Source organism: Oncorhynchus tshawytscha, linkage group LG01 (assembly GCF_018296145.1).
Source record: "Oncorhynchus tshawytscha isolate Ot180627B linkage group LG01, Otsh_v2.0, whole genome shotgun sequence".
NCBI lineage: Eukaryota > Metazoa > Chordata > Actinopteri > Salmoniformes > Salmonidae > Oncorhynchus > Oncorhynchus tshawytscha.
In genome coordinates this window covers 59,201,546-59,226,442 of record NC_056429.1, presented here as the reverse complement: position 1 = coordinate 59,226,442, position 24,897 = coordinate 59,201,546, and the positions used below count along the sequence as shown (strand labels likewise).

The following is a 24,897-nucleotide window of genomic DNA, read 5'->3' as shown; positions in this document are numbered from 1 at the left end:
TCCAACTGGTAATTGTGTGGTTCCAAAGGATAACGCATCATCTACAGATGGATTTGTGGTTTCAGAGAGAAGCCAGTTGCGAGCCTGTTTCCAGGCACGGTGGGTGACGTCCTTTTCCTGCACATCAATTTGAAGAAATCCAGTGATGAATGGACTATTTTTCAAGTTATTGTTTTAGTATATTTATTTGTTGTCTAATATTACAAGGCTCTTTAAAGCGATTTGAGTTGTCAATGTGCCACATTGCATCGTGACATTCATGATTCATGCATGTTTTCTTTTTAGCCAAAGGTTGAATAGACCATGCAGACAAATAAATTAATGCATTAAAAGAGGAATAAAAGCCTACTGTCTGTTGTCATAAAAACAATTAGACTAAATAAATTGATGTTATAGGCTCTCGGAACTCATTAAGAGGCGGCTTCTATCTTCAATATAATCATTCATTCAGAAGGTTAAACCCATAGGCCTGCAGCAAATTAAATTAGATTACCAGGTTCATTTTTCATTAGGTTAAAATAATCCATGCCTTCTGGGAATGTTATCAAGTCTAAAAGTTATGGGCGGAGTTAGAAAGTCAGCTGTCAGGCCTCCCGAGTGGCGCAGCGGTCAAAGGCACTGCATCGCATGCAGTGCTAGAAGCGTTACTACAGACCCGGGTTAATTTTATGGGCTGTGCCACAACTGGCCATGGCGGATCATGTTTCGAAGGACGCATGCCTTCGCCTCTTCCGAGCCCGTCGGGGGCTGTCAGAATTATTACAATGGAAATAAACTTTCAATCCGTCTGTTTGCATACTTCAAGAGATAACATTTAAGGGTGCCGTGTGATACCCTATGGGTTGGACGATACTTTTCTTGTCAATCATCTTGAAAAAACGTATACTTAAAAACTGAAAATCAACCAATGGCAGCCTTTAAATGCTTTACTATCCAAATTATTAAAGTGGGTGGGCAACAGACAGAAACAAAATGGTGAAATCTGAGGCTGTATGCCCTGTGTAGCTCAGTTGGTAGAGCATGGCACTTGTTGGGTTGTGGGTTGGATTCCCACGGGGGACCAGTATGAAAAAGTATGAAAATGTACTGTATGCACTCACTATTGTAAGTCACTCTGGATAAGAATGTCTGAAAAATAACTTAAATGTAATATGTGGCCCAGAGTATGGTGGGTTGGTGATGTAGTTGTTGTGTGTATGTTTTGTAATGTCTCAAAAAAATAGAATAAAATGTTAAAGGAAAAATGACAAGCTTGCAACACACATCTGATGATTCATTATGAATGGGATTTATTTGATTTATTTCCTTTCCATTCTTCATTGTAACCGCTGTCACAAATATTTGAACACTTACACAACATGAGCAGATTAACTTGGTCAAAACATTTGTTTATTAAAGATGATCAGAAACAGTGTTGGCACTTATTTATTTGGATCCAAAGCCACAAATGAGTGAGTCACTCAGCTTTATGCTGAGAAGTATAGCTTTATGCTGAGAAGTATAGCTTTATGCTGAGAAGTATAGCTTTATGCTGAGAAAAAACAAATACAGTGCATTCGGAATGTATTCAGACCTCTTGACTTTTTCCACATTTTGTTACGTTACAGCTCTATTGATTAAATAAAAACATTTCCTGAGCAATCGGGGAAGAAGGGCCTTGGTCAGGGAGGTGACCTGATGGTCACTCTGACAGAGCTCCAGAGTTCCTCTGTGGAGATGGGAGAACCTTCCAGATAGACAACCATCTCTGCTACACTCCACCAATCAGTCCTTTATGGTAGAGTGGCCAGACGGAAGCCACTCCTCAGTAAAAGGCACATGACAGCCCGCTTGGAGTTTGTGTAAATGTGGAAAAAGTCAAGGGGTCTGAATACTTTCTGAATGCACTATATACAGTGCCTTGCGAAAGTATTCGGCCCCCTTGAACTTTGCGACCTTTTGCCACATTTCAGGCTTCAAACATAAAGATATAAAACTGTATTTTTTTGTGAAGAATCAACAAGAAGTGGGACACAATCATGAAGTGGAACGACATTTATTGGATATTTCAAACTTTTTCAACAAATCAAAAACTGAAAAATTGGGCGTGCAAAATTACTCAGCCCCCTTAAGTTAATACTTTGTAGCGCCACCTTTTGCTGCGATTACAGCTGTAAGTCGCTTGGGGTATGTCTCTATCAGTTTTGCACATCGAGAGACTGACATTTTTTCCCATTCCTCCTTGCAAAACAGCTCGAGCTCAGTGAGGTTGGATGGAGAGCATTTGTGAACAGCAGTTTTCAGTTCTTTCCACAGATTCTCGATTGGATTCAGGTCTGGACTTTGACTTGGCCATTCTAACACCTGGATATGTTTATTTTTTAACCATTACATTGTAGATTTTGCTTTATGTTTTGGATCATTGTCTTGTTGGAAGACAAATCTCCATCCCAGTCTCAGGTCTTTTGCAGACTCCATCAGGTTTTCTTCCAGAATGGTCCTGTATTTGGCTCCATCCATCTTCCCATCAATTTTAACCATCTTCCCTGCTGAAGAAAAGCAGGCCCAAACCATGATGCTGCTACCACCATGTTTGACAGTGGGGATGGTGTGGTCAGGGTGATGAGCTGTGTTGCTTTTACGCCAAACATAACGTTTTGCATTGTTGCCAAAAAGTTCAATTTTGGTTTCATCTGACCAGAGCACCTTCTTCCACATGTTTGGTGTGTCTCCCAGGTGGCTTGTGGCAAACTTTAAACAACACTTTTTATGGATATCTTTAAGAAATGGCTTTCTTCTTGCCACTCTTCCATAAAGGCCAGATTTGTGCAAAATACGACTGATTGTTGTCCTATGGACAGAGTCTCCCACCTCAGCTGTAGATCTCTGCAGTTCATCCAGAGTGATCATGGGCCTCTTGGCTGCATCTCTGATCAGTCTTCTCCTTGTATGAGCTGAAAGTTTAGAGGGACGGCCAGGTCTTGGTAGATTTGCAGTGGTCTGATACTCCTTCCATTTCAATATTATCGCTTGCACAGTGCTCCTTGGGATGTTTAAAGCTTGGGAAATCTTTTTGTATCCAAATCCGGCTTTAAACTTCTTCACAACAGTATCTCGGACCTGCCTGGTGTGTTCCTTGTTCTTCATGATGCTCTCTGCGCTTTTAACAGACCTCTGAGACTATCACAGTGCAGGTGCATTTATACGGAGACTTGATTACACACAGGTGGATTGTATTTATCATCATTAGTCATTTAGGTCAACATTGGATCATTCAGAGATCCTCACTGAACTTCTGGAGAGAGTTTGCTGCACTGAAAGTAAAGGGGCTGAATAATTTTGCACGCCCAATTTTTCAGTTTTTGATTTGTTAAAAAAGTTTGAAATATCCAATAAATGTCGTTCCACTTCATGATTGTGTCCCACTTGTTGTTGATTCTTCACAAAAAAATACAGTTTTATATCTTTATGTTTGAAGCCTGAAATGTGGCAAAAGGTCGCAAAGTTCAAGGGGGCCGAATACTTTCGCAAGGCACTGTATTAAATTGCATAAATAAACTAGTACATTTCATAAATAAAATGAATTAAGTAGCTCAGGTCTTTCAAATATGGGCAACCTTTGATCCCTTGCTGGACCCTCTTTCATTCAGCTTCTTCTCATCAGCAAAGAAACTCACTTTATACAGAGGGGATATCACTCTTTCACACTGTGGTAAATAAAGCCAGTAAGATTATTTAGAATTATTGCTTTCTGTTTTTAGAGGGAGAGAAACAAAGCCCACTTGCCTATTTTTTGAAAATTGTCAGTCCACATGTCAAGTGTAATTGGCCCATTGTATTTACCCAAGATCTATCTCACCTCCAGGACCACACCAGTTAATCATTTTTTGATCTGATGCAGGGCTCTAGTGCCAGAGGAGAGAGAATCTCGGACGGAAACATTCACACCTCCATGAATTTACCCAAGGATAGTCTAATAGCTCAGCTCGGTGTGAAAAATACCCCAATTTGTGCCACAGTTTAGACTACCGATAGATCAGCATTCTAACACCCCCTTGTGATAGTGTGGCGCAGTGACAGAATGATGCATTTTACCATCGTCTGCCACCATCTACCACAAACTGTTGCAGCATAAGCTCTAAACTTGGAATTGAGGAACCAATTACAGTACTAAAACAAATGATTCTGTCTCTTCGCAGTAAAATCTGCATAGCTGGCATGGTTGTATCCCCCATACTGTACATATAACATTTTATTGGTTGCAAGAATTTTGTATAATAATTTAAATAGAAACATTTTAAGTTTTGAATCCGGTGTCGTTTTGTGTATCAGTTCATAAACCATGTGCCATGGAATCGGTACATCGAAAATCTCTTCCCAACCATTTTGCAATCTATATGGCACAGCTGTCAATTTTTTGGTCCATAAATGAAACTGGTATTCACTCTTAAGAGTCTGAATTTTTGGAACCGAGGAGACTGATTAGTTGCCGTACTTCAGAGAACACAAACACCTGCGTCTTTCGTAGCGTAGCGTAGCAAGCAAGCACGGAGAGAGAGGGCAGGGGCACAATAAATGCAGGTCGGGCCACCAGGCAGACGGAGTCAGAACCGTGTACAAGGCCTATCTATCAGCAATCAAAATCTGTATCTCGCAATGAAATGAAATTATCAAAACTTCGCTCTCACACAGTAACACACAGTATCTGCGCATGTGCACGGGTTCACAGGGTGCTAGCCACTGAGGTATAAAGTTCCAGGGCACCAAAACAGTGGAGAGAAGGAGCCTCGTGCTTAAAAGCTCTTTGTTGTTGCGTTAATTGACCCAATATGCTGTTTACTTTCTGAATCTACTTTATATCGCATAGTCTACCTTTAAATTACCCAATTTTCCCCAAGCCTTTATAATCTATCGTCTAGTTAGGCTATAACATGTAAAATAATATGTTTTGTGATAACTGCACTGTTATTAAGGGAATTTTCTTAATGTTAAGGATCCCAATTTCGTTTAAACATTTTAACGTTTAAACGTACACCCCCCTACTTTAAGTGGGGAAAGGATTCCATGTAGAACCTTGTTTTTAGTGAAAGGGTTCCACTTGGAACCAAAAGTAGTTATTTTCAGTGAATTCTCCTATATGGGGACAGTTAAAGATCCCTTTAATCCCTTTAAAGAACCTTCTTTGCTTACTTCAGACAGAGTTTAGACATTTGCACTAAAAACCTATCTGGCTTACTTTTCATAAGAAGTATACAAGACTATATCATTATGAAAGGGTTTTCAGAAAATGATTTTACATTAAGAGATCATGGGAGAGTGTCATGGGAGACGGGGTGCTTGCGTAGGTGAGTGGGTGTCTGTGCATATGTGCATTAGGGTTGGTGGATAAGGAGATCGTTTAGAGATAATGAGATAACCATCACATTCTTAATCACAGGCACCAGACTCTCTCCCCTTCCTTCTCTCCCTCGCTCTCCCGCTCTCTCTCTCTCTGGGCACAAATTAAAGAAGAAGCTCAGCAGTGATGTGGTGACTGTGTTGTGTCAAGTAAAGGATCAAACAGTGTCCTGTTCACCTAATGCCTCTCTCTGCCCATTCATACTCTTACTGGAATACACATTGTCACACTGTTTATGTGCCTCCATGCACCTCTCTCTCATCTTTTCTCCCCCCCCCCCTCTCTCTTTCCCTCTCACAACATCCTATCTGTCTGGATTCTACTGCCTACTTTTTCCATTGGGTACCTGCCAACACCGGTCTCCACATGTACCTTTTAACGGTGGACCAAAACACGACGTGTTTTATGTGTATGTGGGTTGTATATAGTTGTCTGTGAGACCGATGACACAAAAAGGAGTGAAAATCTAACTGAGTTACTGTGTAAATGAGGTTAACGGTGAGGTAACGTCAACGTACGTAATGTCAGAGTACCATCAAGAAAAGATGTGTTACCTATCAATGTACCGCAGAGGCTCTTGAATGAATTGTGCTGACGCACTTAGCTGAAAAGTGAGCAACACAATCCAATTATCGCTGCTGCGTAAGCTTAGTACAACTGGCTCTTCATCACAAATACACACACGCAAACACACATGCATGCACGCACACACACACGATAAGTTAGTGGAAACTAACTTTGGCTCCTAGACTAGCACATGATGCAAATTGGTGGTTCTGTCCCGGCTCAGCAAATCTGATTACTCAAACACACAGCAGCACATTACGAGATTGGATCGTAGTGTCATTATTGATTCAATAACGGAGCACTATTTGGCAAGGGTAGGGCCTGGTCTTTATTGGATTCATGCTAGAGTGGTTGGACCAGAACCGCAGATATCAACAACTCAGGGAAATCCACACAGGCTTAGTGAGTGGAGAGTGGGGTTGAGGGGGAATAAGCCTGGTTGAAGTTGCCCATAGACTGAGTGAAGGTACGTTTTATGATGTGGAAGGTATCTATGGTCAACTACTATCCAGAGTAAGTTAAGCACTCACCTTGGCACCCACAAGCTCATAACATTTATACACGACCATCCTCAGAGAGCTTCCTACCTGTGCCCACATCGCTCTCTCTCTATCTTGAGACATACACTACTGTTAAAAAGTTCAGTCACTTAAAAAATGTCCTTGTTTTTTAAAGAAATGCTCTGTTGTTCAGAGGACCTAGCTAACAACACAGCTAACACAATCATTTCAAACTGAAGCTGGAAAGACAACAAACTAGCTGCACTTTGTCTCGTTTGACCTTTTTTCAGTTTACATTTCTTTGTATATATCCATACAAATTATTGCAGCTGATTCATGATTACTACTGTTTGAGAAACGCTTCCTGCCTCTCTGTCTCTTCCCTACTCCCGACACGTTCATTACCATGAGACACCTGTTGTATAAAAATAAATCAGTCAATTGAAATCAATTCATTAGGCTTCACAATGGAACTCAGGATCTGGTCAAGGTATCTCTGAGCATTCGAATTGCCATGCAATTGTGTTCATTGTCCATAGCATATGCCTGCCCATACCATAACCTCACCACCACCATGGGGCACTCTGTTCACAACGTTGACATCAGCAAATCGCTCGCCCACAAGACCCCATACACATGGTCTGCGGCTGTGAGGGCGTTTGGACATACTGCCAAATTTGGTGCACCCCACAGTTTGGGAACCACTGTTTTAAACAACTTATTGGCCGATGTCAATTCAATTACTTAAATTCCATGGAGTTTTTTAAACTTTCCGTGAGCTCAATGCGCACATCACACAGTTCCTCTAGAGATAAATCAGATCCAGACTGAACGTACTTCGAGTTCCATGTACTTTTAATGAATAAAGTGAAACTTAAGCAAATACAAAACATATAAAGGATAAATGAACCGTGACGACAATTCAGTGCGAACAGGCAACTAAACATAAACAATATCCCATAACCCACAGGTGGAAAAAATGCAACTTAAATATGATCCCCAATTAGAGACAATGATTGCCAGCTGCCTCTAATTGGGAATCATACACAAACACCAACATAGAAAAATAAACCTACAACCCCACATAGAAATAATAAACTAGACTAAACACCCCTAGTCACACCCCTAGTGGGAACTGATTAGCATGGCAGGCTTTGGGCCTTCTTCCCGTGGGTTCAAAACGAAAGAGAAAATGATATGCTTTTGTAGTACCTAGTCTGTTTTCCTTTTTGTTTTGTCAACTTTCCGGCATGTTCTCTGTGAAGTAGGCTACGGGAGTTTGGTAACTTTTTACAACTTGGCTTAGTGTTATATATCTGAACCTATCTATTTGGGATTCTCAATCGGCCAGTGACACGCTCGCCTCCCCCTGGCTTTGGTAGCTAACTCAGCCTGCACACTTAAAATATTTACCATCGAATGGTTCCCAGCCATCATTCAGTAAGTCTCTGCTCTCTCTTTGCTTTGATCTGTGGTTATGTTTTAGTTGTGTTGTGTTAGTTGGGTTCTAGCTAGTCTCCAGTAGTTGGGCTCTAGCTTGCCGACCATAACAATGGTGGCTGGATAGGCTAATAGCTGGTTGGCTAAATAGATCATGTTAGCTGACTGGCTCTCTTGCTGGCTAATATAACTGCATATAGCTAACATTCTTTGATAACTGGTTAGATGGCGTTATGTATTTCCAAAACTTTGGTTTACTTTAATGTAAGCTACTGTAGGTGTTGATAGCAACTGGCTGACTCATGTAGTGCTAACCTAACATTAGCAGGCTAGTAGGGCTAACTTTAGCAGGCTAGTAGGGCTAACGTTAGCAGTCTAGTTGACTAGCAACCTTGTAAGTTGATTTGTAACAATACATTCATTAAGTATTTGCTTGTAAGTTGTCTGAAAATGTAATTGAAACCAGTAGTCATGAGTGCTAACAATTTGGTTTAATTTGAAGTTATTTCTGTTGGAGTTTACATTATAGGGAATAGACTGACTTGCCAGGTCCTCCATATTACATCACCCCCCAGAAAAACATATTCCGACGTAACTTTGGCATTCTTTGGAATTCTGATAAGTTTTATGTAATAACTTGAAAAATAGAAATGGGAGGTGTAACTTTTCATTGGGACATTTCAAATCCATATGTTGTATGTGGATATGTTTATGCTGCCTACCCTTTAACCAATCGGAATGAATGCCTAAACAATGTTTTAACCCTATCCCAAACCTTAACCCTTACTGTAGCCAATCGGAATGTGCCTAAACTTAACCCTTATAACTTTGGCATTTTACTTTTAGAGAAATGAGGAAATATACAGGGCAGCAGAAGCAACAAAAACACATTTTTTCCCCCAAATTTGATGTTTGGAGAAGCTTTGAAATTTGACATTTGATGAACGTGGATGAACGTCTAATTATGCTGGGAGGCTGTGAGAGCATGTTGAATAATCTGCACAGAATCTCAAACCGCATTGATCACTTGCACCATGTAATCTCAACTGCAATCCAGGTTATTTGGTTGTACTATTAGATAACGCACAGTAATAACACATGAAGTCGTTGGATAAATAAACAAAATATCTGATATTGTTTTCCCCATTTGAAATTTGTTGTGATTTGAAATGGTTGAATGTGCAGTGATAACACATTTAGGTGACAACTAAATCAAAAATCAGACATTGATTTTCATTGGAATTTGGTTGCGCTTTTAGATGGTTGAAAGCAGTGGTAACACATTGGGAATTCAAACTTTTGTCTGTCTTTTTGAGTAGGTGAAAATGAACTCACCAAAAAATGAAACGTCCATTTTTCAGGACCCTGTCTTTCAAATATAATTCGTAAAAATCCAAATAACTTCACAGATCTTCATTGTAAAGGGGTTATACACTGTTTCCCATTAACAATTCATGAACATGCACCTGTGGAACGGTCGTTAAGACACTAACAGCTTACAGATGGTAGGCAATTAGGACACTAAAGAGGCCTTTTTACTGACTCTGAAAAACACCAAAAGAAAGATGCCCAGGGTCCCTCATCTGCGTGAACGTGCCTTAGGCATGCGTTTTGGAGCTTTACACACTCTCTGTCCACAATTGTGGCACTTTTCATTTTGGAATCGACATTCATCATGCATCACTGACCTTGTGAACACCTTTCTGATGTGCTGCATGTCCCGATAGCTCAATAGTATCCCTCTGGGCAAGCTCGAGTCCAAGTGCGATATCACAGGCTTTCTTAAAGGTCAGGTCCTTCTCTGACAGAAGCCTTCTGTGATATGCTTCACCTGTGAGACCACCTACAAACTTGTCTCGGAGAGCATCATCAAGAAATTGTGCAAACTCACATGTACTTGCCAGCCTTTTCAAAGCAAGGATGTAAATCAGCCACGGTTTCCCCTTGACCCTGGTGACGTTGGTAAAATCTGAAACGTTCTGCAATGAGAATTGGCTTAGGCTTGAAATGCCTTGAAACGGTTTCAGTCAGTTCTGCATAGGTCAACTCCACTGCTTTTCTTGGTTCAATGAGACCTTTCATCAATCCATACTCAGTTGGACCTAAAACACTGAGAAATACGTCTGCTTTCTTTTCATCTTTGATTTCATTTGCAGCCAGCCAACGCTCAAAACGCTTTAAATAGGACTCAAAATCCTCTTTTGTAGCCTCAAACTCTAGTACTCGAACAATGTTTGCCATTTTCACAGTTAATTGTTCAGTTTCCTCATTCCTTGTATTCCTTAATTTTCAGAAATGTAATCTAATTCTTCACTTCAGAAGTTTCTGCAATTACTTCATTCACTGCACTCATTTGTAATAATGTACACAGTGTTACATTCCTTCTTGCTTTTTTTTCTACAATATTTCTCCACTGAGATCGCCTAATTTCAATGGGTTCAATTTGTTTTTTCATTTAACCACCAGAGGACAGTGTCGCTATCCTGGACTCCAATAGGCTTGCTACTTGGCAGCTCCTGAACACTGTGCCTGCTAGCAGTGCTTAAACTTTTCTATTGGCGGAAAAAAAAAAAATACCTGACGATATACATAATTATTTAGAGGTTCATTACTCACGCAACATTCTTCCCTTCAAGTAATGTCCGTTTAAGAAGCTTAATCACCTCGTCGCCACTGCAATATTTGTGTTGTGGAAAAATGAGCAGGCAGGAGACGGGAGTACAGTTAGTTTTGTTTAGTCAAAAATTCTCGTGCTCTCCAGCCCCCGGCACAATAGTGTGCATGTGCATTTCCTATTAGGTGTAGTAACGTAACCCTGCCGTAATACATTACTGCTTAGTAACAGCATAGTAACTAATATAAACAGATGTAGATCACAGATACTACAGCTCCAGTCATCTTTCCCTCAATAGTCTCTATGTCCTTGCCACTGAAAAGCATCCACACAGCATGATGCTGCCACCACCATGCTTCACCGTAGGGATGGTGCCAGGTTTCCTCCAGCCATGACGCTTGGCATTCAGGCTAAAGAGTTCAATCTTGGTTTCATCAGAACAGGGAATCTTGTTTCTCATGTTCTGAGAGTCTTTAGGTGCCTTTTGGCACACTCCAAGCGGGTTGCCATGTGCCTTTTACTGAGGAGTGGCTTCTGTCTGGCCACTCTACCATAAAGGCCTGATTGGTGGAGTGCTGAAGTGCAGAGATGGTTGTCCTTCTGGAAGGTACTTCTATCTCCAATCAAGTTGTAGAAACATCTCAAGGGTGATCAATGGAAACAGGATGCACCTGAGCTCAGTTTCGACTCTCATAACAAAGGGTCAGAATACTTGTAAATAAGATATTCCTTTTTTAATTTTTAATAAATGATCTACAATTTCTAACAACCTGTTGTTGTTTTGTCATTATGGGTTATTGTGTATAGATTGACGAGGGATATTGTTTATTTAATCCATTTTAGAATAGGGTTGTAACGTAACAAAATGTGGAAAAAGTCAAGGGGTGTGAATACTTTCCGAATGAACTGCATGTGTGTCCATCTCTTGTGGTGCATTGTGAGGCTCAGTAGCGGTGTGTGGGTAAAATCACCATGGAAACCATGCCAGATTATGTGTTGCGATAATTGCGTTGTTTGCTCTATAACCTGTTAGTTCATATGCTTTGACACCGTGATATATAGGCCTAAAGCCGAGACAATAAGAATACACAGTAGCAGAATAAAGAGAGCAACATCTGTGCAGTGAAGTCCACAAAACATATTGCATGTAACAAACAGTTACATGACCTACAGCATGTTCAAGCAAGTTAATGTTTCCGACATTTAACAGCTATTGATTTAGAGTTACGGCAAGTCGCAAAGAAAACAGGCGCCGACTCCACAATTCCAGCACCATTTCAACTTCAACATTTCAACATCATCTAATCACCTATGCATCTAATCATCTAATCACCTATGCTTCAGTGACAACTAAAAACGTTTTAGTCCAATTCCTGACCGCCTTCTGGATGATAGCGGGGTGAACAGGCCGTGGCTCGGGTGGTTGATGTCCTTCATGATCTTTTTGGCCTTCCTGTGACGGGTGCTGTAGGTGTCCTGGAGGGCAGGAAGTGTGCCCCCGGTGATGCGTTGGACAGACCGCACCACCCTCTGGAGAGCCCTGCGGTTGCAAGCGGTGCAGTTGCCCTACCAGGCGGTGATACATCCTGACAGGATGCCCTCAATTGTGCAGCTGTAAACTTTTGAGGGTCTTAGGGGCCAAGACAAAATTCTTCAGCCTCTGTTGTGCTGTTGCGCCTTCTTCACCACACTGTCTGTGTGGGTGACCATTTCAGATCGTCAGTGATGTGTACGCCGAGGAACTTGAAGCTTTCCACCTTCTCCACTGCGGTTCCATCAATATGGATAGGAGCATGCTCCCTCTGCTGTTTTCTAATGTCCACGATCAGCTCCTTCATTTTGTTGACGTTGAGGGAGAGGTTATTTTCCTGGCACCACTCACCTCCCTGTAGGCTCTCGTCATTGTTGGTAATCAGGCCTACTATGGTTGTGTCTTCTGCAAACTTGATTGAGTTGGAGGCATGTGTGCCACGCAGTCATTGGGTGAACAGGGAGTACAGGAGGGAGCTGAGTATGCACCCTTGTGGGTTGAGGATCAGTGAAGTAGAGGTGTTGTTCCTACCTTCACCACCTGGGGGCGGCCCGTCAGGAAGTCCTGGGATTCAAACCCAGGGCCCCGAGCTTGATGATGAGCTTGGAGGGTACTATGGTGTTGAAGGCTGAGCTGTAGTCAATGAACAGCATTCTAACATAGGTATTCCTCTTGTCCAGGTGGGATAAGGCAGTGTGCAGTGCAATGGTGATTGCATCATCTGTGGATCTATTGTGGCGGTAAGAAAAATTGAATTGGGTCTAGGGAGTCATTTAAGGTAGAGGTGATATGATCCTTAACTTGCTTCTCGGAGCACTTTATGATGGCAGAAGTGAGTGCTATGGGGCGATAGTCATTTAGTTTAGTTACCTTTGCTTTCTTGGTTACAGGAACAATGGTGGACATCTTGAGGGAAGACGGGACAGCAGACGGGGATAGGGAGAGATTGAATATGTCCGTAAACACTCCAGCCAGCTGGTCTGCGCATGCTCTGAGGACATGGCTAGGGATGCCGTCTGGGCCGGCAGCCTTGCGAAGGTGAACACGCTTAAATGTCTTACTCATGTCAGTCACGGAGAACAAGAGCCCACAGTCCTTGGGAGCGGACCACGTTGATGGCACTGTGTTATCCTCAAAGCAGGCGAAGAAGGTGTTTAGCTTGTCTGGGAGCAAAATGTCGGTGTCTACGATGTGGTTGGTTTTCCCGTTGTAATCTGTGATTGTCTGTAGACTCTGCCACATACGTGTCATATCTGAGAATTATCGTTGAATTGCAACTCCACTTTGTCTCTGTACTGACGTTTTGCCTGTTTGATTGCCTTATGGAGGGAATAACTACACTGTTTGTATTCAACCATATTCCCAGTCACCTTGCCATGGTTAAATGAGGTGGTTTGTGCTTTCAGTTTAGTGCGAATGCTGCCATCTATCCACAGTTTCTGGTTTGGGTAGGTTTTAATAGTCACAGAGGAAACAACATCCCCTATACACTTCCTGATGAACTCACTCACCGTGTCCATGTATACATCAATGTTAACATATCCCAGTCCATGTGATAAAAACAATCTTGAAGCATGGATTCCGATCGGTCAGACCAGCGTTGAATAGAACTTAGCACGGGTACTTTCTGTTTGAGTTTCTGCCTATAGGAAGGGAGGGGAAAAATGGAGTTGTGATCTGATTTACCAAAGGGAGGACGGGGGAGGGCCTTGTAGGCATCCCGGAATAGAGAATAGCAGTAGTAGTGTTTGTGTGTACACGCACATGCAAGTAGCAAAAACATGTTGACTCACCCTACTTGTAGAGAAACGCCAATACCATCCTCTTTGATGTTGCCTGAATGACTCTGCCATCCAGTACAAGCTGTTAGTTTTGGTTGTCCTAGGCTACCTGGCTAAAATGCTTGCTCACTAGACTGACTTCCTTTCATAGGCAAACGATGCGCCAGGCCAGCTCGTTAACATTAGCCAGCCAACTAAATCTAGCTACATGTTGAACTTACAGTAAAATAATAAAAAAGGATTAAAAAAGTCAAAATCCCTATCTCCATCCATAGCTTATTTAGGAAAGGGATGATTTTAGCTGGCTAACTGGCCACCGGAGGACAACGACATGCAACAATTCAAGTTTTCTGTCAATGACATTTGGCTTCTAATGTAATGTGATTGGTGTGAAGCCAAATCCAAACTGGCTTCCCTTGACACTTTTGTTTGGTACGCCAGGACCATTCACAGCTGAGCTCACTCAGTTTAGCTCAACGCTGATTGGTTATTTTATTTTATTTTATTTATCAAGCGAGGCGAAATGCTCGCTGGCTTCCCTAGCATTCAGTGCTACACCTGCAACAATTTCATGCTCTTTTTGACCCGACAGCATAGATAGGCTACACATACAGAGACAGATGGGCGCTGTTCCGGTCACTTGGATGCTTTCCCCCGGGAGATACATTCAGCCTCTTGTGAATTGAAGGAAATTTATGAAACCCAGAGAAATTAAAGAAGAAATTACTTTGTATGTTTTTTTCTTGGTCATTTTTTGGAGGAAGCCTGGCTTCCCTTGGCATCAATGAATAAACGCCACTTGTGAGGCTGAGTTGTGGTCAGGGCAGATGTAAGGACTTAACCCCGGTGACCCTGCTGTCCCGCCTGAACAAATAAACCATCAACATCCTGCTTCACAGCCCCTCGCCGTGCCCCATCTTACCCAACCTGATAGCTCCATTACCTTCACATACTCCTCCCTACACTCCACGGCCACGAATCAGCTGCAGTGTTAGGAGAATATTTTAACTGAAATCAAATAAAAAGTCAGCACAAATAAGTGTGTGTGTGTGTGTGTGTGTGTGTGTGTGTGTGTGTGTGTGTGTGTGTGTGTGTGTGTGTGTGTGTGTGTTTGTGTGAACTTTGAGTCTGCAACTGATGGGAATTGGACACGCATTAATTCTGTCTCATGTGTGTGTGTGTTTTTGTTTGTTTGTGTTTGGTTTTGCTATGCTTGGTCCTCACAAGGTTACTTCATCAATGAAAATGTGGATAAGTGGGGACATTTCGTTGGTCCCCACAAGGAAAAAGGCTATTTTAGGATTAAGTACCTTGTTAAGGGCACATCAACAGATTTTCACCTTGTCGGCTCCAAACCAGAAACCTTTAGGTTACTGGCCCAATACTCTAACCGCGAGGCTACCTACCACCCAACCTACTGAGTCTACCTATAATGTAATTTACTGTTTCAGATCCCATGATGAGAAATTAGATCTCTAACTTTGACTAAAGGAGCCCGATAACATAAAATAGGATTTCTCAACCCGAACTGTTCCCGAGTACGGTTATGTGCACACAATAATAGTTTGATTTAAACGTTTACATGCTTTGCAAGAAGAATGATTACCCTAATAGTCATGTTTACATGGACACATCTGAAATCAGGCTTCCTGATGAGAGTTTGATAAATGCAGAAAATCGCCAATCAAAATAAACCTTTTACCACAACGACAAACCATTTCTGTATGGACCTCACTTTGTGCATAGGGGCATTGTCATGCTGAAACACAAAGTTGGAAGCACATAATCGTCTACAATGTCATTGTATGCTGTAGCATTGAGATTTCCCTTCATTGGAACTAAGGGGCCTAGCCAAAACCATTATTCCTCCTCCACCATACTTTACAGTTGGCACTAAGCATTCGGGCAGGTAGAGTTCTCCTGGCATCCGCCAAACCCAGATTCGTCCGTCTGACTGCCAGATGGTGAAGCGTGATTCATCACTCCAGAGAACGCGTTTACACCACTCCAGCCAGCCGCCGCTTAGCATTGCACATGGTGATCTTAAGCTTGTGTGCGGCTGCTCGGCCATGGAAACCCATTTCATGAAGCTCCCGACAAAAGGTTATTGTGCTGACATTGCTTCCAAAGGCAGTTTGGAACACGGTAGTGAGTGTTGCAACACAGGACAGACGATTTTTACAAGCTATGCGCTTCAATACTCGGCCTTCCCATTCTGTGAGCTTGTGTGGCCTACCACTTCACAGCTGAGCCGTTGTTGCTCCTAGACGTGTCCACTTCACAATAACAGCACTTTCAGTTGACTGGGCAGTTCTAGCAGGGCAGAAATTTGATGAACTGACTTGTTGGAAAGGTGTCATCCTATGACGGTTCCACGTCAAAAATCACTGAGCTCTTCAGTAAGGCCATTCTACTGTCAATGTTTGTCGATGGAGATTGCATGGCTGTGCATTCGATATTATACACCTGTCAGCAACAGGTGTGGCTAAAATAGCCGAATCCACTAATTTGAAGGGGTGTCCACATACTTTTGTATATATGGTGTACTTCAGTATGAGACTGCTATTATTGAAGTCGTTTGTGGTGACATCAAAAAATGAGGGGTGTTGTACAAAACAAAGTAATCAAAGATTGGATCATCTCTGACCAATCAGAGTATCAAAGCCAATGACGAATTATCAAAACGCAGCTTTACCCTCGTGCTTTGTCTCTGGCCCAACCCATCGGTTTCTGGGACAAATCAGACCGTCTGGAATGGATTTCCATTCTACAAATCGTCAGGGAGGTACTCAGAGCCACACTCATTGCAGAGAAGAAACTAATGTCCGTGGGTGTGATGTAGCGTTTGGCCGGTGCAAGGAATATGGGTAGCCTATCAAGATTCATGTGTTATCATTCTGACTTATCTAATAGCAGAACCAAATTACCTGGATTGCTGTTGAGATTACATTAAAAGTATCAATGCCGTTTGAGATTCTGCACAGATTATTGCAGCAATTGTGAAGATCTCCACAGATCTGCGATGACCTATGCATGCTATCTTGAACATGCACACATTATATGATTACATTAAACATTTATAGTTGCAGTAACCTCAAAATGTGGCCATGGATGTGTTACTCATTCTAAGGTTGATTGTTACATTAGTTTGTGAGATAGCCTAAAGTTAAGGCTATTTACTGTATTACAATAGTAATATTGAATTGTGTTTGGTTGACAATGCAACCAAATGTCAACATTTAAAGGAGATGTATGTACTGCTTCGATAGTTCCATCTGTGCCATTTAGTCTGGATTTAATTCCAGTTTTGTCTACAAATCAATAATTGATACGTTGGATTCACATCTCTATCTCAACCCCCAAAAAATGTAAATGCACTTCAAATAAAGTCGGATATGATTTAGTCCTATTTTTGTACTTTGATTGTTGGTTGAAATGGAGACATATGGTGCTGGCACATGCGCAGATTAAATACACCACTGGAAATCTGATTAAGCTGTTTACATATCCTAATCATTTGAAAGGTTGAAACACCTGGTTTTCTGAGCAATCGGCATATGCTTACTTCAATTATGACTTTACGCCAATTAAGATGAGCAGAGTAAGGTGTACCATAATCCCTTTAATATCGAGTGATTAGTGTGCGTGTAAACATGATTAGTGTACGTGTAAACATACTCGTATGGCACTACTCTACAACAGCAGCATCCAACTGTTACAATGAAACAATCCAGACAAGTCACTTGGACACTTGGATCCACAGCCTTTTTTTGATTTTGCTAAACTTTTCGGTCCAGGTGTTAGCTGAACAACAAAAAAATAGTTTGCCTAAACTTAGCTCTGTACATTTTAAATTATGTATTTGCTCAATTTGTCTCATACAGTATGTTCATTCTACAATTATTATTTGGGCATCTTAACTAGAAAAGGCTGTGCAACTGGTTACACATACAGTGATTTTAACATAGAACTTAGATATTTGATACACATTGACATTTCCCATGTATACAGGAAATTGTATTACTGACCTGGGATTTGAACTCACAACCACTTGGTTCATTCTGATCTTCCTGCTATGCCACTATGTCTGTGTCAATGATCAGTTAATCTGTCTATTCTCTCATCATTGATTTGCTTTACTTATTTTTTTTTTTTTTGGGGGGGTTCTGTATAGTTGTCTAATGTTGGTAGGGCATATTACTCTGTTTTAATGTTACTCCTTAATTTTCTCCTTAATTTTGTTTTTCTTGAGTGTACTTTTAACAGAGCTCAGATTAACTTTGAACTGCAAAGTGTGGCCATACAGGTGAAATCTGTTATTTACACAGTGGCATAGCAGAAAGATTGGAATGCTGTGAACCAATAGGTTGTGTGTTCCCAGTTGAGAACCTGTTGAATAATAATTACTGTATACATGAACATGCACAATCTAATCATGTGTGTCAAATATGTCAATTGAAAACATTGTATGTTAAAAGCACGGTATCAAACACATAATTTTAAATTGACTGAATGTTTGCCAAAATTTTCTCATTTTGAAGCTAAGTTTGGGCCAATTAAAAATGCTCAGTTAACACTTTGACAAAAATATTGAATAACGATTTTTTTTTAACAGTGTGGTTCTGGTAGCCTACACTTCACCTGGACAAAACCTCTAATCATTCCCTTTCCCCTACGTAGCTTTGTGCGCTGGGAGAATTCCCAGCAACAGGTGACTGATTTAGTACCCTGCCATAAAAGTACTGTTTAAATCTGTTTAGATTACATGATAACAGCTCGTATACTCACACGAAGGCGTGGTAGATGAACGCCCATGCCCTGGGTCTCTCCAGCACATTGTAGAGGTAATTCTGCAGACGCCGGTAGCGCACATTCCTGCGCCCGCTCTGCGCGCTGTAGATGAGCGGCTTCCCGAGCAAACTCATCCGGGCGCCCTTTTGCCTCTCCGCGCTGTCTGCACCTGCAGGGCCCAGCGAAAGCATCCTGTCTCCGACTCGAACCGCGTTGTTCATCATCCTCCGTCCAGACTCCACATCTTTCAACCCGTAGTCCTGAGCCCGACGCCCTGGTGAGGTTTTCATCCAGAGCCCAGTACCTGCCTCATCGCCACTGTGGTTGCGGGGCATGGCATCACCAACGCCGGCTGGGGATGTGCAGCTGGTACCGGGGACGTGCACATAGAGTGTAGATGAGTTTGCACAAAGACCATACGGCTATATTCATAAATTCATTGAAATAACTACAATTAACACTAGGCTATTTTATGGTCTCATCCTCTATCTCGGTGGTCTACTGGGGTTCGGTGCGGTAAGTAGAATTCTGGGGTTTGGAGACTTCTGTGCCCACGGCGCTTTGGCCATCTGCGCGAGGCGCGAAAGAGCAGGGTTATGAAGGAGTGTCAACGACTCCCGGACAGAAATTTGGCGAGGGGAGGAAATCACCCGACACTAACTCCCTCCCCCCTTCTCTTTCTCTGACTTTGATATGTAATATCCACGCGGCTCAGGATTTGCACAGACAGACAAGAGGATTGATGTTTCTGAACCAGGTGCGAGCTAGCTTTCCGAATTGTGGCACTTTGTTTGGTTCTTCACTGCGCGCGTCTTCAATCATGACACGGCAGTTGTCTAGAATGCTTAATCACTCAGAAACCAAGTATGTGGTATTAGAGAGCACCAACAAGCCCATGGCTAACATGGAATCGATGTGAAGCTTCAGCAGAGCCGGGTGACATGCATGTGCAGTGCTGAGGAAAATCTATTCGGGATAAATGTAATAATCTGTATTCGGAAACACTGCCTCGATATAATCACACACTGCGACCTCACCTCTAAAATATCAACGGGCTCCTATGGAATAAACTCCAATTAAGCGCGTGTAGGCTTTTACACTTCCATTTTAAAGGCGGGTGAATAAGCGGTCATCCAAAACAAGAAACTAACTCGCGTCAAAAGCAGATATACACATCGGGTAAATCCAGTTCCTCACTGTCCTCCCTCCTACTCACGGTGTCCCAGATTGTCGGATTGTAGACTCTCATGTAGCGCTGAATATGGGCATTGACAATTACAACGAGATTCATCCGTGGCCAAAGTGTCGTCGGTCTGATGTCCATGTTCGTTTACTTTCGTTTCAAATACGATTTTCTGTCCTCATTTTTCGTTTATGTAAATACGTTTATTTGAACTTTTTGCGCTTGTGACTAGGTCACACTCTTCACAGGCAACATGGATTTTGTCCGACCACGTGACCTCAAGTGAAACACACACATACACACACACACCTTATACATTGTAGCCTATTAGGCCTATGCAGCGGGATAAAATAAACTACCCACTGGGCAAAAACTCGTTGAATCAACGTTTTTTCCAGGTCATTTCAACAACAAAAATTCAATGTGATGACGTTGATGGAAAGCGGATTGGATTTGCAAAAAGTCATCAACCTATGGGAATTTTGTATTTTTTTCCCACCCAACTTTTAACCTAAATCCAATGTCATGGTGGCATTTGTTGATTTCACGTTGAATTCACGTTAGTTGGCAATTGAACCAAATGTATATGGAGTTGATCTGACATCTGTGCCCAGTGGGTATAGCCTACACTCTCATTGAAAAACGTTTCAATTGCACATGGACTGTGTCAGGGCAGGGAAATGTTTGTGAAATCATATTCATTCTGAAAAAAAATAAACCATAGGCCATGAGACTTTTAGATTTCTTTAGGTCTGTCTATGTTATACAGTACTGCAGACAGTGCAGATGCTGTATGTAAAGCAATTACAGAGCAACCTACGTTAGCTTTAAAATGCAGTGATGTGTTGTAGGCCTATATGTCATGTAGCCTATCTATAAACTATTTGATTTCGTTATCTTTACCCAGGGAAGCACCAGTGGGGTGCCTCTAGTTACATTTCTGACAGCTCGCTTAGTAAATTAAAACCTCACAATCAATTTATGTGATTGCTCTCTAAAAGCCTCCTTATTTTGGTAAAACAGAGACTGAGAGACCTCATCTCCAATAAGATCTCTCTCTCTCTCTCTCTCTCTCTCTCTCTCTCTCTCTCAATTCAAATGTATTTATTGGCATGGGAAACATTGCCAAAGCAAATGGAATAGACAATAAACAAAGGGGAAATTAACAAGGGAAACATTAGTAAACAAGTTTTAAGAGAAAATAGACATTTCAAATGTTATTTTCTTGGCTATGTACATGTGTAAGTAGTTATTATTTATATTTATAAACATATATATAGGTTGTATTTAAAATGTTTGTACTCCACTGGTTACCCTTTTGTCATGGCAACAGGCCACAAATCTTGCTGCAGTATCTGTGGTATTTCGCCTAACAGATATGGGAGTTCATCAATGTTTGATTTGTTTTCAAATTCTTTGTTGATCTGGGGGAATATGTGTCTCTAAAGTGGTCATACATTAGAGAGGTTAGGAAGTGTAGCTCAGTTTCCACCTAATTCTGTGGGCAGTGGGCACGGAGCATGTCATCTTTGAAGAGCCAGTCTGTACATGCTCACTGAGTTTGTACATAGTCAAGGATTTTCTTAATTTAGGGTCAGTCACAGTGGTCAGGTATTCTGTCATTGTGTACTGTTTGTTTTAGGGCCAGATAGCATTCCAATTTACTCTGTTTTTTGGTTGATTCTATCCAGTGTGTCAAATAGTTATCTTTTTGCTTTCTAATAATTTGGGTGGGTCTAAATGTGTTACTGTCCTGGGTCTGTGGGGTCTGTTTGTGTTTGTGAACAGATCCCCAGAACCAGCTGACTGAGGGGACTCTTCTCCGGGTTAATCTCTCTGTAGGTGAGGACCTTGGGGTGGAATGTGTGGGCATCGCTTCCTTTTAGGTGGTTGTACAATCTTTGCTGAATTTTATAACTAGCAGGTATAGCCCTAATTCTGCTCTGCATGCATCTCTCTCTCGCACACGCATGGACAGACAGACAGGCAGGCAGGCAGACAGACAGACAGACAGACAGACAGACAGACAGACAGACAGACAGACAGACAGACAGACAGACAGACAGACAGACAGACAGACAGACAGACAGACAGACAGACAGACGCATTATATCCAAACATTCTGTAGCACCCTACTCTTTTCAAATACAGTGGAAAGAAGACAGGGAATGTGTCCCTCAAATTAATCTCTTAGACTAAGAATAGAGTTAACATTTGGCCCACAGGCATCCTTATGACAGGATATCAAACACCAGAGGAATAAATACAATGGATTTGTCGTAATATAAGTTCCCCCTCTAGTGGTGACAGGTTGACATCACAAGCTGTGTTTTTGGGGGAGGACTCAGGTATGAAAGTTCACATTTCACTTTTGCTCCACTGTTACAATTGTCATTTAATCATGGACGCATTCGAGGGATAAGAGTGATAAAGACGTCTTTAGAAATATTTAATTAAATAGGTAAATCCGCTCATTAAACTGCAATAGAGGTAATTAAACTCGCACACAATTAAAGGTCTCCCTTCACAGCAGACAGTCCAAACATACAAGCATACATGAACTCAGTTGTAAGTCATAGCCTTGTGGGATCTATCAGCAACTCATCTCCTTTGATACGGCTTTATAAAATCAATGGTTCTGCAAAAGGAATTAGCTGATCCACCATTTTGGAAAACAATGCTACTAACAGCACAAATCTTTCAACCATTAGGCCTAAACCAATATATGGGGTGTCAAAAAGAGCTACAAGACTAGGCCTACACAGAGAGCGAGAGAGAGAACAAGACAGAGGGCCATGGGGGTGAAGAAAAGAGAGTGGAAAAGTGATAGAGAGCGCGAGAGAAAGAGCAAATGTGCTACAGACAGAGAGAGCGAGAACAATGAGAGGCCAGTTTGGTTTATGGGATGTTTAGGCCTCTCTTCCTCCTGTGCAGTATTTTTTCAGAGCTGCCGGAGCATGGCACAGCTATGAGGCATAGCGTGAGGCCAGACAAACGCCCCCGTAACGCCGGCCGTAAAAATACTGAGGAGATTACACGGCTATCGGGATCAAGGCTGCGCCCCATGAGTAATGAGCCTTTAAATATAAGCAGTGGATGCTAGTGGGAGATGAGCTCCAGTCTTGACATGCTTCTTAGCATATTTGCTAGAGCCCAGGTATAAATCAGATTCCTTTAAAATAGATTTTTTTATACCACAGTGGTGGTAATTTTGATAGTGGAATGCTGTGCCAGGCAAGGAGATTGAGCACCTTCTCACCTCCAGCTGAAATAAACTCAGATCAAGTGAGCAACCAAATAGGGTTCTCTTTCATATACTAGTTTCGATGTATGACATTGGGATTTGCTCAGAATCACTAATCGGGGAAGGACAAATCAAAGTCGGAGACAGACAGGTCAAGTGGCAAATGAGGTGAGCCCCTCCCTTCATTATAAGGCGCCACTCGCCCATCCTTTAGTCATTCTTTCGTCTCTTCCTTGCAAAGAGCTCTTTTGAAGCTCTCCTCAGCACGACTTGGTCCCTGTCATCCTGCTTAACTGTTCTCAGGTGAACCGCGAGGTTAATGTTGCCAAATGTAGGATTTTTCAGCTGTTGTCCAACTGACCAAAAGGAAAGATGTTGGTTATTGTAGAATTAGCATCACACGGCTAGCTACCGAGACTTGGCTAGCTCTCGGTGCAAGACTTAGCCAACCTGGCTAGCTCGCCGCAATGCCAGCTTTAGAACCAAACTAGGTTTTCTACCTGGAAATGTATAATTTACTAGCTCTCCTCTCTCGATTAGCTCAAACCATGTCCCCTTGTGCCGAGTTGACTAAACTGGCTGTCCTAGCTTCACAGCTTGTCAGTTGAGAGACACGCTTAGTTCATCGAGAGATGAAGAAAGCATGCGCTGTCTCTGGCTAGCATTGTGCTAAGTAGCGAGGTTATTTGCCCACGAGGCGAACACTAGCTAGCTTCCACTTTGCCCGAGAACTAACTATCTCTCAGAGCCATGGAGCCTGCTGCCACTGCACAGTGAGAACCAAGCAATGCTACTTCCCAGTTTATCAAAAGTTTTGGGAAAACATGTCAATAATCAATTGACTGGCTTTCTTTTTGTATATAGTATTCTCTCAGGTATGCAATCTGGTTTTCGGTCAGGTTATGGATGTGTCACTGTAACCTTAAAGGTCCTAAATTATGTCACCATTGCCTTTGATTTTAAGCAATGTTGTGCTGATATTTTTATTGACTTGGCCAAAGCTTTTGATATAGTAGACCATTCCATTCTTGTGGGTCTGCTAACTACCTCTTGTGTGCCTGGTTTGCCTCTTGTGTGCCTGGAATGTGTGCCATTCTTGTGTGCCTGGTTTGCTAACTAGCTCTCTCAAAGAGTGCAGTGTATAAAGTCAGAACATCTGCGGTCTCAGCCACTGCCTGTCACCAACGGAGTACCCCAAGGCTCGATCCTAAGCCCCACGCTCTTCTTAATTTACATCAACAAACATAGCTCAGGCAGTAGGAAGCGCTCTCATCCATTTATATACAGTTACACTCAGCTGGCCCATGTTGTGCTCTACAACAAAGTTTTCATGGTGTCCAACAAGCATTCTCTGCCCTTAACCTTGTTCTGAACACCTCGAAAATAAGGTCATGTGGTTTGGTAAGAACAATACCTCCCCAACCCCTCCACTTGTGTGATTACTACCTCTGAGGCTTTCGAGCTTGAGGTAGTCACCTCATACAAGTATTTGGGAGTATGGGTAGACAGTGCACTGTCCTTCTCTCAGCACATATCCACACTGCGGGCTAAGGTTAAATCTAGACTTGGTTTCCTATATTGTAATCACTGCTCTTTCACCCCAGCTGCCAAACTAACCCTGATTCAGATGACCATCCTACCCATGCTAGATTTTGAAGACATAATTTATAGATCGGCAGGTGAGGCTGCTCTCCAGCAGCTAAATGTTCTTTACTATTCGGCCATCAGATTTTCCAGCAATGCTCCTTATAGGATATATCACTGCACTCTATACATCTCTGTGAACTGGCCATCTCTGTATACCCGACGCAAGACCAACTGGTTGGTGCTTATTTATACAAACCCTCTTAGGCCTTACTCCACGATATC

At 42.1% G+C, this 24,897-nt stretch overlaps 1 protein-coding gene across 3 annotated transcripts in view; it reads right to left on the bottom strand.

The window, feature by feature from the left end:
• LOC112260800 (potassium voltage-gated channel subfamily KQT member 5-like) overlaps nt 1-20,027 on the bottom strand; it is a 152,303-nt gene extending 132,276 nt beyond the window's left edge. For all 3 annotated transcript variants that reach the window (XM_042323822.1, XM_042323809.1, XM_042323814.1), the window contains exon 1: nt 18,599-20,027. In XM_042323822.1, coding sequence (XP_042179756.1) covers nt 18,599-18,936 — 338 coding nt within the window. In that variant the 5' untranslated portion in view covers nt 18,937-20,027. The remainder of the gene's footprint in view (nt 1-18,598) is intronic.
• Between the last annotated feature and the right edge of the window lie 4,870 nt (nt 20,028-24,897).